Source organism: Falco punctatus (assembly GCF_963210335.1).
Source record: "Falco punctatus genome assembly, chromosome: 3".
Taxonomy (NCBI): Eukaryota; Metazoa; Chordata; class Aves; order Falconiformes; family Falconidae; genus Falco; species Falco punctatus.
In genome coordinates, this window is record NC_137582.1 from 4,615,143 (window position 1) to 4,633,890 (window position 18,748).

Consider the following 18,748-nt stretch of genomic DNA (forward strand, 5'->3'; position numbering starts at 1 on the left):
CCAGTGTCTGGCCCAGAGCTTGCTGGTCCCTTCCTAGGGTGCTCTGCAGTAAATAAAGCTTGCGCAGTGACATGAAGATTGGAGGATGCTTTGCAGCTGAACAGAGATCTCTGTTCAAGCAAAAGTTGGTCCTTCATTAGATCAGCCCACGGGTGAAATGAAAGTGTGGTGACATTAGTAAACACCCTACTAGAAGCAAAGAAAAGACTGCAGACCCACAGATGAGTCACGAAATCTGTCTGTTCCAGTGCTCTAATTACATTGCTCATCCAAGAAAAGCCTCTTTTGGAGCCATTAGGTCAGAATCCGTTCTCTCCTAGCTGTAAATCCCTCATAACTCAGTGAAGTCAATCGATTCACATTGGTGTAAGCAAAATCAAGTGCAGTGCACTTGCACAGCCTTTGATCTTTCTGTCTCTCTCTGAAGGCAAGCTCACAGAATGCCATTAAAGAGACAAGAAGCCCAGGCCCCCAGGTCTCGCACATGCTGCAGGCGCTCTGAGCAGCAAGATGGACATCAAGCGCTACAGTTGAGAGGTGAAGGAGAAGCCAGAGAAGACACAAAAGCCTTCTTTCTCCCCTTCAAGATAAAAGGCTGTGGACCTTCCAGAGGACCTATGGACACTTGTAAAAGGGTTGGAGCATGTCACATTAAAAGCTTACATACAAAAGAAAATAAATTATCTGTCTGTCTGTCTATCCATCTACATTTCAGGTAATACCATCTTTCTAATAGAAAAGCAAACACAAGGAAGCGGATCTCCTGTGGCTTTCCAGCAGACTTAGTAAGCATGCATACCTTTCCTGATACACAGAACTAAACACTAGAAGACTGAAGACCACCAAAACCAGACATTTCTGTTTCAGGAAATCACCTGAATGAAGGATTCCAAGAAATGGTCCGTTTTGTCTTTACAAATGTTTCCAGCTTCTTTCTCTTCTTCAAAGTCTCTACAAATGTGTTGTGCAGGAAAACTTTCCAGCCCCTCCTTGGCAAAGAGCTCTGCACTGTGAATGGAAGCAAAAGTCACCATTCAAAAGACACGGGATGTTCCTCCAACATTATGTGTATTAGGTAACAAACTAAAGAATGGCCCTGGGTCACAGGAGCATTTCCTCTTATTAAATCTAACACAACTTCCACTGAGACTGGTGTTGACACAGTCTTCTGGTTGGGAAGACCATCAACCACCTGCTTAGTCCGCAGTCCTGACTCTTTCTATCTGGATCAATAGGGACAGCAAGTTCTCAAAGGAATAAAAGAAGAAGGAATGCCTTCAACAGGCAAGAGCAGCTCAGCTTGAACAAATTCAATAAGGAAGACCGCAAGAATAGCTTGAATATTACTGATAGTGTTGGAATACGTGAAAAGTAAGGGAAGAAGGCCATGAGGCATCGACTGGAAAGCATAAGGACATTCCTCTGTCTAGGATTCCCTCCAAGCAGAACAGCAGCTGAGGAATATAAAGCTTTTAGAATGCAGAAAGCTGAAAGGTTGTCCCCTCTTGGATGTCCTGAACTTAACGTTTGTTCTTACGAAGGCATTTTTTAAGTCAGTGGAGATGACTCAGGAAAAAAAGAGCTTTTGAGGAGTAGTTTCTAACAATATTGTAACACCTATTAATATATACCCATGCTAGATATATAAATGGGACCTTTTTGGGGGCTGGAAAACCTCTTCTGTTATTTAACATGAATCTCAGTTGGGCCTTCTATCCCAGACCCTGCATTTAATATACCATCTCCAAAATCTGAAATGAGGTCCTGTGGGTTATATGTTTTCCACAGCACTGAAATGTATGCAGTATGATGGAGACAAAGATATCTGTAATAGCTAATATGGAACTATATTGATTTTGTTGGTTATATGATGTTTATTTACTTTTTTAAGCCCTGTTTGAGAACATTTTCTGTTCCTTTCAGGCTACTGCCACATTTTCCATTGCTACAGGAGCTAATATTGATGCTACACCGTGTGTGTGTGTGCATTTGTTGGGTGAGTAGGAGGGGATGCTTCCTTCAAAATACAGGCTCTCCAGACCAGATTCTGCACACATTCATCTCAGTTCAAAGCCAACAAATACACCAAAACAACCAAGTTCCACAGTATTTACAGAGAGCAGTTGTGGTCAGAATCCCTCCCAGTCTGTCAGGATCCACCATTTTTGTCTGTTGGGAAAGACGTAGGTGGTCTCTCCCACTCCCTGTTGATGGAAGGGGGCGGGAACACAATACCACATGGGAATAAAAAAGCAGCTTTACGGTGAACTGATACATGAACAGGAATTAGCAGGGTGGTGGGAAGGGAATGAATCAGCCAGTCCCAGTGAAGACAAAGAAATTTTTCAGACACTACCCTGGATCTCACCCACTCAAGGCACAGCATCTTTTCTTGGCCCCTGTGATATATCACCTCTTCCCCTCACAAAAAAAAACAACAACAACAAAAAAAAAAGTATTGCAGTATCAAGAAAACCTATAAAAATGACCCTGCCAGGAACAGATCAACCAGCCCTACACTCAACCAGTGACGTACAGTCAGTTCATGGATGCCAAGTCAGCCCAAGGCATCTAGAATTGTTTGTATGTAAATGAAGCCCAGACCAACACTGAAGTATAGAAATTATGGAACTCAACCAATGTTTGGGCATATGCACTTCCAGAATTAGGGAAGTCTTCATTGAAGCTATGGAACATGAAGAAATACATGGTCATAATCCCTAAGGTTATTTCAAGAATGGCATGTATTTATCTCACTTTTATAATAAAAGACACAGACTTGAAGCCCATGGAGGGGGAAGAAGGTTTTGAAACACAAAACTGGAGGCTGTACAAAGGCTTAGAGGGCTCTTCTGGAAAAAAGTGCATTTGGGCTTAAAATCTGTGTAGTAAATTATCTGTTCTCCCCTTGGTGCAGGCAAGTAATTCCTCTCACTTTAATGGACAATTTTATGGCTGCTAATAACATTTGTAGCTAAGATAATGACAAGGATAATCAAATCCCATGCTTGAGGGCATAAACTGATGGCTGCGGGGGTTAGCAACGAAATCACCATCACCATATATTGCACAGGTGTATTATGGGATAGATTTCTTTCCTCCAAAGTAGAAAGGCATTGGTGTCTGCCAAGATAACAGATTGGATGATTGTCTGTGTTATGGAAATTGCTGGTTTGTATGCATGGGATTTAGGAAAAGAAGAGAAACCTCTTTGTTTCAGCATGACAGAATTTGTAACCCAAAATGCAAAATGAGCAAGGGTTGCAAGATGCATATTGATGTCTGTTCTAGCAGAACAGCTCTCTTAAAGGCAAGTTCAGCCTTGACCATACAGAAGTCCACTGCCAGATAGCAAATGTTGCTGTACCTTTAGTGCCATACTCGGAAACATCCACAGAGTGTATAATCCCAGAAGCTGAGGGCTGGGAGAAACCTCAATAAGCTATTCGACCTGTTTCAGGACGCTTAGATCCTCAGTCCATCACTTAGGGGTTACTCAATTCATCACTCAGTGCCTGTACAGCAGCTATCAGCCACTGACTCCTAGGAATGCATGGCTTGCATGGACCTCAATGGGTAACCTAATCCGTTCAGAGCTGAGGCAGGCTGAAGTATAGCAAGTTCATGTGTGTTGGACAACTGTTAAACCCATTCAGATAAATATCCTACTACTGGCAATTTGGAGGTTCCTTACAGATCATGTTACAGCTGTTTTCACAGCTGACAATGAACTGCAATGAACAATGAACAGCAATCTGCTGTGCTGAAGAGTAAACCTTGTGTATATATGTAGGAAAAACTTATCATTGTCCTCTTTACAACAACCTTTCATTTATTGAAGACTTCCTTCATATATTTCTTTTCCAGACTAAACAATCTGTCCACTTCACACTGAATACAAGTCAAGTCTTCTCTGAGCATTTTGATTTTTCTCTTCTTCTCAACACACTGTGTGCCCAAAACTGAACCCAGTTTTCATGTTGAAGCCTTACCAATACCAACCAAACAGAATAGCTGCCTTCTCTGACTTCCATCCAATGCTTGCTGGTTTTGAACATCTCACACCACAGACTCCTATTTAGACTGCAGTCCACTTTACCAGCATGATGTTGCAGTACTTGCATCTAGTTAGTTCATATCATTTTTCTATGTGTGCATTTGATGTTTCCTTCTGCAGTGTAATACTTTGCACTTGTCTTTATTCAATTTCATCATATTGATTTCAGACCATTTCTCCAATTTATCAAAATCATTTTGTATTCTTCTCCCGCCCTCCAAAGTGCTAGCCAGCCCTCTCACAACTAATATGTGTACTCTCTGTTCTATCAGCCAAGCCATTAATGGGAAAATTGAATAGTACCAACCACAAGACAGACCCTTGTAAGACTGTACATGTTATGTCCATCCAATTTGACAGAAAACTAATGATAAATATTTTTGCATTTTTTTATCCTGTTGTGAAATTATCTGGTGGCAGATTTAGCAGGACGCAACAGGGTTTGTTTTTTCTGTCCCATTTACAACCACCTGCACATATGTGCACTGTGCACTATGCACATAAAAGTGTATGTGCTTTTCACATGTGCACATAGTCCAACACATGCACATAGACAAGTCCAGCCACAGTGCAACCTCTAGTCCACAGTGTGTGTGTGTATCCAGACCTTCCACCTACCTGTGGCAATTCAATCCAGTCTATGTTTTTCTACTGTAATTACGAGAACTAAATGGCATTATAATGCCACATATGCAATAAATACCACAACCTAATGCTCCCCCACTATCAGCTACCTATTGAAAAACAACAACAACAAAAAACCAAAAAGAAAAAAAATAACAGAGAAGTCCAGCTTGAGTTACTCAAGAAAAATCTGTATTTGTTCCAGCTTGTCCCTTGTTATCCCCTAGGTACTTCCACACTGATTGTTTAACAGCTTGGTCAAATATCTTTCAGAGTATCAAATTTAGGTTGACTGAGCATTAACTAACTCCCCATGTTCTCTCCTGTCCCTTTTTTAAAGATAGGCAGCATGTTTGTTTTTCCCTGCAACAGCCACTGGTAGAGCTGTTCAAACAGCAGCCATAAAAAGCTGGTGACATTACTGACAGTGAACAGTTGCTGCTTAAAGAAGAGGTTTGATTCTTATCCAGATATTCAGCTGGAGACAAAATAGTAGGATGCACTGATAATCCCTCAGGGAAGCAGGAACCTTCAGCAAAAAAGGACAAGATAAACTTAAATAGTTCCCAAGCAAGATCCAAGACAAACTTCAAACAGCCTGTCTGTGTACAGAACCATTAAAAATCAGGCAGGAGGAGGCTAGTCCATACCTTGCCGCAAGGCAGGACAGTAAGCATTGGTCATTCTTGGCAGATGCTTGTCTATCCTGTTCTTCAAGACCAGCAAAGAAGAGCCCACACCCTCCCCAGGCAATGTATTTCAGTGTTTCACTGGTATCATTGCTAGAAAGATTTTTTTTTTCTCTCTCTGTGGCCACTGTAATGCTTCCTTGCCGATGTTTAACAGCTTTTCTTATTCACTGTACCTACTCAAGTTCTTCAGGAACAGACCATGGTTTTGATCAGATTTGAAAAGCTCCCCAGGCTGGATTCTTTTCAAAGAGATATGGAAATAGTTTTTTAACTGCTCGTCACTCAACCTGCAGTCAGGTTTCAGCTAGTCATCCAAATCAGGACCACATATGCTCAACAGCCAGCAACTTCCACTGTGATACCTATTGCTAGGATGCTTGGAGCCAAGCTTGCATCCCATGCATCTACTTCTTCAGTACCACCAGCCTTTACTGTGGCCCATCTTGACAAAAGAAAAACCTCTTGAAACCTTTCAAAAGAAACCTGTGTCATACCAAAATGCCAGCAGCTGACCTGCCTACAGTCATAAGGTCTGACTTCAAACATCACACAACAGCAATGAAGTAAGGTTGAGGCTTTATGAAAACTTATCTCTGGTGTCCGTCCAACAAGTCAAACCAGAGCTGAATGCAACCCATACAGATTAAGATATCACAAGCAGTGGTAGGAAGGCTTCTAAATGAAAACATAATTGAGGGTGGATATTTGGGAAGAAAACAAAAATGAAGACATTCTGAATCATACCTAGTGCTTCTCAAGCATTAAAATAAACCTCTTGGATGTGCAGTACATTCATGAACTGACTTACAACACTGCTAATTTGCCTCTGTTGGCCTATGTTAGTAGGTATCAGCTTATGGTGTTTCCTCTGACTGGCAGAGTGCACCCATTAAGGCAAACACATTGCTACTAAAGTCTAATTGTTTTGAAAAGCACCCTTTAAATAGCAGGCCTTTTACTACTAGGCAGGATGTGTTTTAAGAGCAGGTCATGAGCTTAAGCCTTTGCTGCCAAACGACTGAATGATCATTTGTTTGTCAGAGAACATTACCAGAAAAGAATGCAAAAGCTGATAGGGCATCATGACTGAAGAACTACCATCTCCTTCCTGTTCTTGGGATGTTCATTCCCACATGAAACAGCAAGGGCAGGAGAAACTCTGAAGGAGAGAGTTTGAGAAGATCACTGAATTCCTAATATATCAGTTGAAAGGTCAACTGAAGAATTCAGCTCAAATCACTGGGATTTCCAGGTGCTTTTGATGGCACAGATCCAGTGTCATTGTTTTAACTATCAGCTGCCTATAAGTAGCTTTATCTTTATCTCTAACACACCTAAGTAATACCGGGGGTGGGGGGAGACTGCAATGATAACACATATTTGGTGTCCAGGAACATACAAATTATACATCAGGGACTTTTATGGAGGATGTGGCAGAGCAATGGTGGGCAGATCCCTTCAAATGTTGGGACTCTCACTCCCCAAACATTGATCCCTGCACTTTAACATCCCAAAATAAGGTTTTTTCCTCTTTGGCAGTCTAGGGCAATTCGGGTTTTTTGACAGTCTAGTATAGGTGACAATCCTGAATAATGCCAAAAGGGCATCCTTCTACCATTTCCAGTCCTCAGCAGAAAATACTATATGCATTATAATGTAGGGAACTCTTCTGAAACTCTGGTCTCTCTGGAAGCCCAAGAAGTTTCCAAAGACCAGAAAAACTGGGGGAGCACTGAGACTTCAAGTCACCTCTGCAAGTATGAGGTGTTTCTCTGCTGCAAGATTGTAATGGCAAGTTCAACTGTCTTTATTTCATGAACAGCTTCTAAACATTCCAGATGCAGTGTCTTATATGACTCAGTCTGTATGCAGAGCCTTATGGTCAGGGCTCCACATCCTTTCTGCTGCTGGAGATCATTTTATTGCAGGTTCCCTAGTTTCCAAAGCAAAGTTATCTTAAGGACCAAACTGCAGATTTTTAAAGATTATTACTGCCAATACACTATTTTCACTGAGCGAAGTCAGATCTGTTTCACCATACAGTCCAAACTTAACAGCTAACAGCAACTGTTCATCAGTTCAAGTAACAGAGGCCTAAACCTTTGAAACAAGAGTATTCAACATCTTTTCCTACTGTGCCTGGTCCTAAAAAGTTCCAGACGGGTGTGAAATGCAGCAAAGTGACAACTCAAAGCTCCACGTGGTCACAGGTTTGTTACAACGGTTAATTTCTGGTACGGTTGCCATAGCAATTGGTCTGTGATGGTTTAAACATAGGAGGAGGACATCCTCTCTAGAGGACATCAAAAGAAAAGAGGGTGGAAGAAATAAAATATTCCATCTGCACCCAAAACACCTCTGTAATGAGTTAATAGTAGCACGCATTGGAAATTACTGACAGTGCCAATTGCCTTGGGAGCAGAACTCTTTTATTTCTACGGTCCCTTCAACATGTCAAGAATATCCCTAAATTGGGAGACTACGAACATTTCCTCGCAGCTAATCTCCTGCACTATACAATTAGAGAGAGCTGCTGCAGGTTTCATTCATCAATCTCTGCCCTAAAGCTCTCTGTGAAATTTTCCTGTCTGAGAAGGCTCATGCAGCTAGCAAAGGGAGCAATCTTCTTCGATGGGAGAGCAAGGAGACAATCATCTTCCCATCAGATACCTTTTAACCCCACCACTTGCCTGCTTTTCTCTGAAGCTCTTCTTTCTTGCTGGTGCATGGAATTGAAAGAACAATACAGTCTATTCCCTCCTAATCATCCTAGTAAGTAACAAATACATGAATCCTTAATAGAGGTATGTCTTTCACTGACATGCCCTAATTGTCTCCATAATGAAAGCAGTCAAGAAGGATACTGAACCCTTTAACCAACTAATGATTGCATAAGCCTCTTGTGACAATTGGCCATATATTGAAAACAAAAGGTGACTAAACTCCTTAAAAAGCAAAAAAAAAAAAAAAAAAAAAAAAACAAAACCAAAAAACTGCTAAAACACTTAGGAGGTTCTTCCCCGAAACAGAAAAGAAGTTAAGTGTGTGTTACACTCTAAAACCAAAGGAAAGGTGTCCCAGTGGATCAGAAGAGGTTGGCTCAGAAGAGGTTGTTAACTGTCTGGCAGCAATGAATGAAAGCAAAATACATTAAAAAAAAACCAACATACCACCAAAACAAATAAATGGAACAAAAAGCATCAACATTCTTCCTCAAGGTGTTTCTTTGCTAAACGTTTAAGGTATGCAGTAGGCATGTAGTTAAATGTTTCACTTTCGATTAACAAAATAAAAATCAGTATAATTGCCAAAGGCAATGTACATTTTAGCTCCACAAACTCTGTTTGCTTCATTATATAAAAAAAAATGAAATCTGAAAACTGCTATTTCAGATACATTTCCAGGAGTTGGTTTGTTACATAAGGTATAGCTCCTTGTGTTATAGAATTCATGTCAAATTATGGCCTCATCCAAAACTACTGTGACTCTTAATATTCTCTCCATTATTTACAACAGATTTGTTGTAAATATTTGGGGTGTGGGGGTGTCTAAAATTCTTAACTCTTGGACCCACTCCCTTTAATCAAAGAAACTGCCGTTACTACACCACCACCAATACCAATGTTAGCTGTAGCTACTCAAGTCACAGACACCTGGTAGGGTATAGGTAGCCTGGGAGAAGGACTCTATCCATACATTTTAACTTGAAGTCAGTAGACTCCATGGACTGTAATGCAGAGAAGGTAATGAATTCAAATTAATTTGCGTCTCAGCAACCTATGTATGTGAAATTTCGGAAGTAGTCCATGGCTTTACTCAAAAATACCCACAAGCCAAAATGAGCGGAATAGGCTGCTACACACACGAAACATTTGCTGCAAGTCCACAATAAACTCTTAGTTCAACTTAGATGCCACAAGGACTCTTACTGATTAGTTCTGCTTCACCAGCAAGAATCCTTGCCAGCATCTGTTACAGGGGATGGGGATATTTCATGCAGTCTTTATCTGGATCTAGCCAAGGATCTTCATTAAAATCCATAGAAACTGGGTAACTAAAAACCTAAAGGGCCTTTGACAGAAGACACATAGTAATAACAGAGATAATTACCCAGAATTGTCTATGGTCCTTCACGTAATAAAGCTCCAGGTTCTGCTATTACTGTATTTCAGAAGACCTAAACTGCGGGAGTTTGCTAGTATCACCTTGAATTCATTATGGATGTCTGCCTTTGATTCGTCTTCACTATTTAATCTGGCTATAAACTAATGCCATGTGGTCTGCAAGAGAGAGAAGTGAGTTGTTTGGCAATTAGAAATAGTTCCCAACCTGAATCTTCAGAAAGCCATTTTATCTTTTTGTCTCTAAATTGAGGGTAATTTTTACACAGTGGTGTTGTGAAGATGAATCACCTAATGTCAGTAGAGCATTCTGAATATAAAGTGCTGTGGAACTCCAGCTCGAAGCCATCAGCATGGCTTTCAGCATTTATGAAGGAATATGCTCCAACATTGAAGGAACTAAGCACCTCAACTCAGATTGCTTTCAAGGGAAGACAACAGCATTCTGGTCCTTGCTTTGATCCAGACCAGCAGTGTGTGTCCCAAAACCCATGGTGTCCAAAAGGCAAACTCTGTTACTCAGTAGATCTTTAGATCAAGCCTCATAGTTTTGACGCTGTTGCCACAGAACACAAAGAGATTTTTATTCTTTATAGTTGAAGCTAACAGCTAAACTTCTTCCCTTACCCTTATTCTAGAACATCTCCTCTCCCTCCCAGTTCTGCCCTGTTAATTTCTGCTTGCCATCCTTGGTATCAGTGGGATCATTTTCTTCTTCAGTTAACTTCTTCCCCAAAAGACTCACCCACACCTCTAATGTTTAGCCTTGTCAGTGGGTAAACACAGATATTTCTATGCTGACACTTGCCAACGTACATAAATGGTTTTACTGCATAGAACAATAATAAATAAACAAAGTGCATATAGCAGAGAAAATGAAATTTCAAAGATCTTTGGTTTTCTTTCTCAAGAAAAAACAAGCTAGCCCAGGAACTGTTACAGCTCAAAACGTGGAAAAAGGAAGATTCAGAAAATCATAGAACATATGGCTGATAAAGACTTCAAGAGGTCAACCAGTCCATCTTCCTCCCCAAAGGCAACACCAGCTATAACGCAATCATTCCTGACTGATTTTTGTCTAAACTCTTTTTAAAACCCTCCAACAGTGGAGATTGCACAGTCTCCTTAGGCAGTATCTTCCAGCAAGCAACCACCCTGACAGCTGGAAAGAATTTCCTCATGCCTATCTAAATGTCACTCACTTCTAGTTAAAGAAATAACTTATGAATAGTTAGGAGGAAGTGAAAAAGCACCAAATCCTAAAAAACTGCAAGACAGTAATTTCTCAAGCCTGGTCACACTAAGGAAATCTGCTGACACCATTACCCAGCTGAGTGGTTAGAGGTTTCTTGACACTTCCCCAAAACTGTTTTTCAGACTTTTACTGGATATTGCATTTGCACTGCCAGTAAGCCATACAGTGAGAAGCTGCAGTTCAGCATCAGTCTGAGCTGTATTTTTGCCTTGCTTATCAGTGATTTTTAAAAAGCTTTTGCCAATGTGCCTCTGGCAGGAATTTGAGGTATCATTGCAAAACCAGTTTTCAAGAACTCAAGAACCGTTTCTATAAACATGTGAGCAAAGTGGCCACAAAGTCCCCTCTGCGTTAGCAGAACACTATTTTGGATACTTTATTATTTTTTTTTTAATCTCCATGAGACAAAGAATGTAGTGTGAAAAGGTTTTGTAGAATATTTTAGCAATGCAAGGGAGCAAAATCCTATGCACAGTTCATCTTCATGCGGCTCACTGAAGCTGACCTCATCCTTGCCTGGGAGATACCCCCAACAGATATGCAAGTCCTGATCATCCAGTATTCTTCACTGAAGCTTCAGATGGTGTGAATGAATAGATTTATTACCATCTACAAGCATTCATATCACCAGAAAATCTTTCACTCTACTTTCACCTGAGTTTATTAATTATAGTACCTTTAATCTACTCCGTGCTCATTTGTTTTTTTTTACATGAGATAATGACCTTCATGGTCTGGGCAAGTCACGAATGCAGCAGTTAAGTGACCGAAGCATTGGTGTCTTTATTCTCTCTCTTTCTCTTTTCATGTCTTGTTTTCTTCTTTTCTTTTATTTCTTTCCATTGCAAATTGTTCATCTGTCATGATTCCCTACTCAAAGCTTTTCAGTGGACTGTCTTTAAATATTACTATCCATCAAAAACCAAGAGCGGAGGACTCAAAACACCAGAGGCTGGTCTTAAAGGAGCAATACTGACAAAATAATTCACACATGAAAACATGTCTTTTTCCAACCCATATTACAGACTGCAACACTACCAGCCTGGTATTTTTATACCCATTTTATGGAAGGGTAAAGTGATGCAGAGGGGGATATAGAGACTTAACTACTGTCCTGAAATGGATTTAACCATGTGTTTGCTTAGTTCATTAATGAAGATTCAGAATCCCTGTCAGGTCAACATCTGCCAGAAGCATGCAATCTTCTCACCTGCATGCAGACAGCTCATGAGTGTTCAGCTGTTCTGTAACCAAACAACTGTCAATAGTTGATATTCCATCACCACTACAGGTATTGCACCATATTCTTTAAAAAATATTTTGTCTGTGCTGACCAGCATAGTTCAGTCACTGCTTGCAGTACATTTGAATCCGAAAACAAAGGCCTAAAAGCTAGAAAAAGTGACTAGCAATTCAGAGCACACACTGTCTTAATTTTGCTCCCCTTACAGTCGCTTCTCAGGAAAAAAAAAATAAATAAAAATCCTCAATCTGTTTGTTGTTTCAGTTCATTTTAGAGTGACATAAACAGCTTTTAGTTCTTTACATTCTGCACAAGCCTCCAGAAATATTCAGTGTTTACTCGAGCTCAGTGGTGTTAAATCAAGTATGACTATCACCCTTTAAGGCCTAAATGATGGAGCGATATCCATACCAATAACACATTTTGACAGTGTTGACACCTGCTTACTTAGAAGCAGTTTACTCACTGTTATAAACCTGTAGAAATGGGCATTAAAACTTACTAGGAATCCTAGGAGTTAACTTTTGTTTTCAAAAGCTGGTGTTTTCAGTCATGGTATCCAGCCTTTTGATGAACTCTGTGACCTATTTTACAGTGTATCTCACAGAAGACAAGTAGCTGGATGAAGAACTTGATTAAATCACTCTGTCATCATTTTGGCTGTGTAACTGGAAACGGCTGTGTAACTGGAAATGGATAGGAAATTATACTAGGTAACTCTGAAGTGAGAACAATCCAAAATGAACTCAGCAACTGGTGAGAGCCAAGAACAGCTTATTAGTTCTTTTTGACCACCTAAAACTTTCACAGAATTAGAACATGGCAAAAACTTTGTGAAAGCTGGGTATTTTTCTTTTGCTAATGGATTTTTAAGAGCAGAGTGATGCTGTAGCACCTGCCATGGATGATTTTTTGTTGTTGGGGAAAAAAAAAAAAAAAAAAAAAAAAAAAGGAAAAAAACCCCGAACAATCCAAACACCAACATTGCACCTGTGGAGCAGAACACAATGTTGTGTCCCAAGTGGAAAAAACACTTTTTCCATTTACTTGCTAGGCCCTCGCTTCTTTGTTTGGTGCTGGGCTTGGCAAATGAGCAACAACCCCCTACCGCCCTCTAATAAAAGCCAAATGCTATGGATTAGGGGACCTTCCAGTTCCCACACACACCCCCACCCCCACCACCCCCACCACCCCCACCACCCCTCCGGGCTTTCCCGCAGCAGCCCGCTGCGGAGGCTCCCGCCGCGGGGGAGGGGGCGCGGAGGCGGCGGGCGGCGCTGTCCCTTCAGCACCACGGCCCGCCCCGGCCCGCCCCGCCCCCACCGCCTGCCGGACTACACACACACACACCCCTCCCTCCCCGGGAGGCGATAAGCGCCCTTGATCAAATGAAAGGCAGGCATGGTATTTCGAATCACCACGGCGAAGAGGTAATCGCTTCAGACACGTTGCTAGCACGGCAAAATCGAGAAGAACAATTAAGTTCCACATAAATTAGTCACCTATCATATGCATACTGCCAGACTTTGCGGGCTGCTGGCTCCTGTGGTGCTTCTCCGAAGAGCTGTGGAGGTAGCTGTAACTCCACAGCAGGCAATGAAGGTTTTTATTCACTCTCTTGTAAAATTCAGCCCTGCGATGGTTAGTTAGATGCACTTTTGCTGGAGCACCTACTGACTACAGCCCGTTCACCAAAGCATACGCCACTGCATGGGCTGCTTGGAGTCTGCCTGGAAGGTTTCAGAGGGAGAAGGAAATGTGTGTGACAGCATGCGCGCAGTCAGATTAAAAATAAGAACCACCACAAAAGATGAATATGAACATTTTAGATCACTGCCCTGTGCAAGAAACATAATCTCTTATTTTCCTGAGAACTTAAACATGGAAGGTCCCCTCTGTGAACCAAATCATTTTAGGATAAATAAGAAAGTAAAGAAAAACCTTCCATGCTCGCTTTTACAGACTACCAGTATATCAGATAACACCACGAAGCTACTTTAGTACCAAAGAGATGATACACAAAATAGAAGTGCGTTTGGCAAGATGCAGAGAGTAACTATTAATAAACTTTGGAAAGACGGATCACATATCCTCCTGGAGCTGAGTTTCCTAAATGAACAATCGTTAAATAATGTCTGTCTTTCTGTGCCATTCTTTATTATCACTCTTTCTCCCAGTGGCTCCCCATTGCTATACACGTTCTAAATTTAAACAATTCTGACATCCCAAAGTGCCTCTGCCTACAGAAATGCCCGCTATCTGCTGCACGTTGAGCTGCTCCAAGCTTCCTAAACAAATCCCAGCTCTTTGCAGGAGAAAACACTAAAGCTTCACAAGCAAGTTGCACTTGTTTCTAGGTAAAATACGAAGAAAACAGGAACTACCATAAAAGCAGCCTTTTCTACCTGTAACCAACCAAGCTTAGGAATGCAGAAAGTATTGCAGCTCCCTCTTAGCAGGAGTATCGGGACCTATGAAGCATGTGCATGGAAGCCCTGTGCTAATCCAGAGGGGTACGACAGTCCAGTATTCACTGTTGCACAAATAAATGACAAGAGACAGATCAAGGAAGGGAGAATCAGTGACCAAAAGGGGAAAGAGAGTTCTGACATGGTAATGAACATCAGGAAATCTAAATCATCGGCCAAAGTTACATGCTACTTTATATTCTGTAGCCTATTAATACATGCATTTTATATAAATACATCTAAGAACAGAAGAGGAAATTACCCCTTAGAAATCTTATCTTTGTGAGGGCAAACAGGCTCTATACTGTCAGATGGTCTTTCAAAGGAAATTTGTTACTGCCCCAGGTATAATATAGTCAAATACAAACCTAAGTAGTCGCTGCTCAAAGGGCAGCAGACAGCACGTTCTGCTGAAAACTGTCAGTATCTTCAGGTGGCAATGTGCAAATTTATTGTAACGAGCCCTAAATGGTAAAAAGATTGAGTCCTTCTGGATTAGACAGAGAGCTAGTCTTTCGTGTCCTGTCCGATATAAAGCACTATCAAACAGTCACTGAGCTACAGAGGTCTTTTTGGATCTCCCTAGATGTTAGGGGGGGGGAACACCTAGACGTGCTGGGAGAAGAACATTACCAACAGCCTCAGTAAATCCACCTTTAATGAATACAAAACCAGGAAGAACAAACCTGCTCATCAAGCCAAAGCCAGAGTTGTAGCACAGTTCCGTGCGCACTCTGCAGCCTCTAGTTATTGTGGTATTTATTTTTTACAGCAGGGAAGCAAACTTTATATGAAACGCTCCACTTCAGCTGCAGGGAGCAGAGAAGTACGCAGTGACAGCCTGTGGCTGTGTCCACCAACTATCCCTCGACCATCCTGGGCAATGGTGTTTCTGGGAAGCTGGGCAGCACGGATGTGACAGCAGGCATCATTTTACCTGTCAGACCGCATGCCCACAAAGAGGAGACACAGATTGTGACCTGTTGGCACATCAGACACTCCAGCTGCAATAAAAACTTCAGGAACACGTTGGGAATGCCCGGGAGAGGCCCAGCAATGGGACCACAGCTGTGGGAACGCACCACAGCCCTTGCCAACACCAAAACAAAGTTTGCAAAAGCAGGGTTACACTCGGCTACATCAAGGGCTTTCCCAGCTGATCCTGTTCCCATGCCCTCATCGTCCCCATCCTCATCCAGCTGCCTTCTAAGTTTTCTTCATGTCTCTTCAGGAAAGGTGCAAGGAGGAGCATGGCAACAGGGTCTCCTTGTTCCTGAGGGCAACCCCAGGAGAGTGTCAACCTGCTTCTTCCCCCCCTCCTCACTGCCACCCAAGCCACAGCTTGATGGTGGCCCCCTGGCCAGCACCAGTCCCCCCAGCCAGGCCAGCCCCTCTCCTCTCCAGTCCCACCCAGGGGACGAAGTGTCCATCTCCGGGGAAAGAGGTGTGGGACACCCCAAGTCCAACAAGTGCTGATGAAGAGCAATGAATTACATAACACAGGAGGGAAGCAAAAAAAAAATTCAACCGACACTTAACCCTTTGCATGCTACCGGCCCCCAGCCCCTCTCCCTTTCTCCCAGCCAGGGGGGCTTTCGCCCCAGCCCCGGCCCTGACCTCAGAGGGCCTCCCCGAGGTGAGACACTCACCAATGGTCGTGATGACCGTGATGGCAAAGTAGAAAGAGCCGGCGAATTTCCACTGGACGCCGGCCCGGTGCGGCTCAGACTGCATGATCACCAACTCCAGCTGCCGGTAGTCCTCGCTGGTGATGTTGTACTTTCCCTTGAGCCGGATCTCCTCGGCTTTGAGTTTCTCCTCCTCCCGCATCTCGTTGTCGGACTCCAGGGCATCAAAGACGGCAGCCCCGACCAGCAGGTAGGTGAACGTGCAGATGATGAGGGACAGGGTCCGCACGTTCTGCCTCTTCATGGCCGCCAGCAAGGGGCGAGTGAGGGGACCATGTCCCCCCCTGGCCGCCCGGGGATCCGACAGGCCGCAGCAGCCGCAGCAGGGGGGCAGCTGCCGGGGGGGGTGGCGGCGCCCGCCGCCGCCGCTGCCGCTGCTCCGGGGCAGCTTGTGCTGCGGCGGCGGCCGCTCTCCGCCCGCCTGCTCGGGCTCCTGGGAGGAGGAGAGGCACAGGAGGCTGCTGGAGCGCCGGGACCAGGTGCCCTGGAGCCTGGAAACTCTGCGCAGGACCTGCCCAAACCAAGCCGTCCCAGTGCGCAGGGCCATCCAGGGCACCCCCGCTCCTCCCCAGCACCGAGGCCAGGGGCAGGGGGTCCCCGCCGCGGGAAGGGGGCGCTGGGCGGTGCCCCGCCGAGGGGCCGGCGGCCCCGGCCGGAGTCCTGTGGCGGGCGGGTCCCCCCGCGAAGTTGCCGCGGCGGCGCGGGGAAGGGTCCCCCACAGCCCGGGCGGGGCGCGGCGGGGAGGCGGAAGCCGCCGCCGTCCCAAGTTTCTTCAGGCGGCGCGGCGGAGCCGGGGGGGGCCGGGCGGCGGCAGCGCGCCCATCCGCGGGGGGAGGGGGGAGCGGCGCAGGGGGGCGAGGTGGCGGCGGGCGCCCGGGTCCCAGCCGTCGGGGGCGGCACGCGAGGGGGGCCCGACCCGCCCCGGCCCCGGCTGCCCGGGGGAGCGGCGGCCGGGCGGGTCGGGACGGGCTGGGCGCTCTATTCCTTCCGCCGCGGTGCGAGGCGGGCGGCGGGGAGCCGGGCTGCTGCAGGTGGCCGCGGCGCGAGCAGCGGAGCGGCGTCCGGCGCGGCGAGGGCGACGGCGGCGGCGGCGGCGGTGTCAGGCGGCGGGCGGGGAGTTGGGGGCAGCATCCCCGGGCACGGCGGGCCGCGCCGCCGCTCCGGCGGGAGGCGGGGGCGCCGAGCCGCCGGCGTGGCCCTGGCGGCGGGGAGCCAGCGCCCCGCAGGAGCCGCGCCGAGCGGGAGGAGCGGCGCGGAGCCGCCCCGGCCGGCAGGCGGGGGAGGCGGGAGGGCAGCGAAGCAGGCGCCCGCCGGGCGAGCCGGCAGCCGCGGAGCACCTGCCCGGGGCAGCGGCGGGGCGGGACGGCGGCGGGCGCTGGCTGCGGCCGCGGGCTGCCAGGAGGAGCGAAAAAAAAAAGCCCGCGGCTTCCCCGGGGAGAGAGCGGCCCGGGAGCGCGGGGAGGGGGCTCGGCCCCAGGCGGACACAAAGGGAGAGATGAGGAGAAAAATTGGAAAAAAAAAAAAAAAGAAAAAGGAAAAAAAAAAGAGAAAAAAAAAAAAAGCTACTTTCACGGCTGCTCCCCCGGCGCTTGGGGCTGGGGCTGCTTTATTTAGGATGATTTTAGAACAAAGCCGTTAAGAAAAAGAGCAACCGTCCTCCTCCTCCTCCTTCTCCCGAGCTCTTGACATCATCTCGGGGAAAATCGAGCCCGCGCCCCTCAGCCATCGCCTGCGCGCGCGCGCCTGAGCGTGTGTGTGTGAGTGTGTGTGTGTCCGTGTGTCCCCGTGCCCGCTCCGGCGCTGGCACGGGAGGCGGGAGCTCGCCCCGGCCCGCTGCGGGGAGCGGGTTAACCCCGTTGGCGCCGCCCTGTCAGGGAGAAGCCGCGGAGCTCCCCCGGCGCGGCTCTTTCCCGCCTCCCCCGGGCTTGGCCACGCCCCGGCCGCCGAGCGGGGCCGGGCGGTGGCGGCGGGGCGGGGCGGGCTCCTGGCGTTCCCTCAGGGGCAGCCCCGGTGCGGCCGCCGCGGCCGGTGCCAACCCTCCCGGCGAGTGCGGGCCGGGACAGGTGGCCTGTCCCTTCCCCCCACGGCCGCCGGCCCGCCCGGGCTCTGCCGGCGGGGGCCAGCGGGGAGGGAGGGAGCGGCCGGAGCGGGCTGCGGCTCAGGTAGCGCTGCGCCCGCCCGGGCCCCGACGCCCCGCGCAGAGCTGGGCTCACGCACGGCCGCAGCCCCCCGCCCACAGCCCGGCTTCACAAGCCGCGGCCCCTACACACGCACACGGCCACACACCCTGCAGCCACACACCCCACAGCGAAATACACCCCACAGCCACACACCCCCCACAGCCACACACACCACAGCAAAATACACCCCACAGCCATACACACCCCACAGTCACATAACACCCCACAGGCACACACCCCACAGCCGCATACACCCCATAGGCACACACACCCCAGACACAGACACACACACACACCCCCCACACACACTTCCCCCCACAGGCACACACCCCACACCGCATACACCCCATAGGCACACACACCCCATAAGCACAGACGCACTATAGGCACATACCCCACAGCCACACGCACCCCACAGCC

At 46.4% G+C, this 18,748-nt stretch overlaps 1 protein-coding gene across 1 annotated transcript in view; it reads right to left on the minus strand.

Annotated features, from left to right (window-relative positions):
• The window catches only part of KCNK9 (potassium two pore domain channel subfamily K member 9), a gene marked incomplete at its 3' end in the record, with an annotated part of 84,062 nt that extends 67,242 nt beyond the window's left edge, over nt 1–16,820 (minus strand). The window contains exon 1 of the mRNA XM_080378893.1: nt 16,110–16,820. Within this exon, the coding sequence (XP_080235019.1) occupies nt 16,110–16,695 (586 nt within the window). The 5' untranslated portion in view covers nt 16,696–16,820. The remainder of the gene's footprint in view (nt 1–16,109) is intronic.
• Between the last annotated feature and the right edge of the window lie 1,928 nt (nt 16,821–18,748).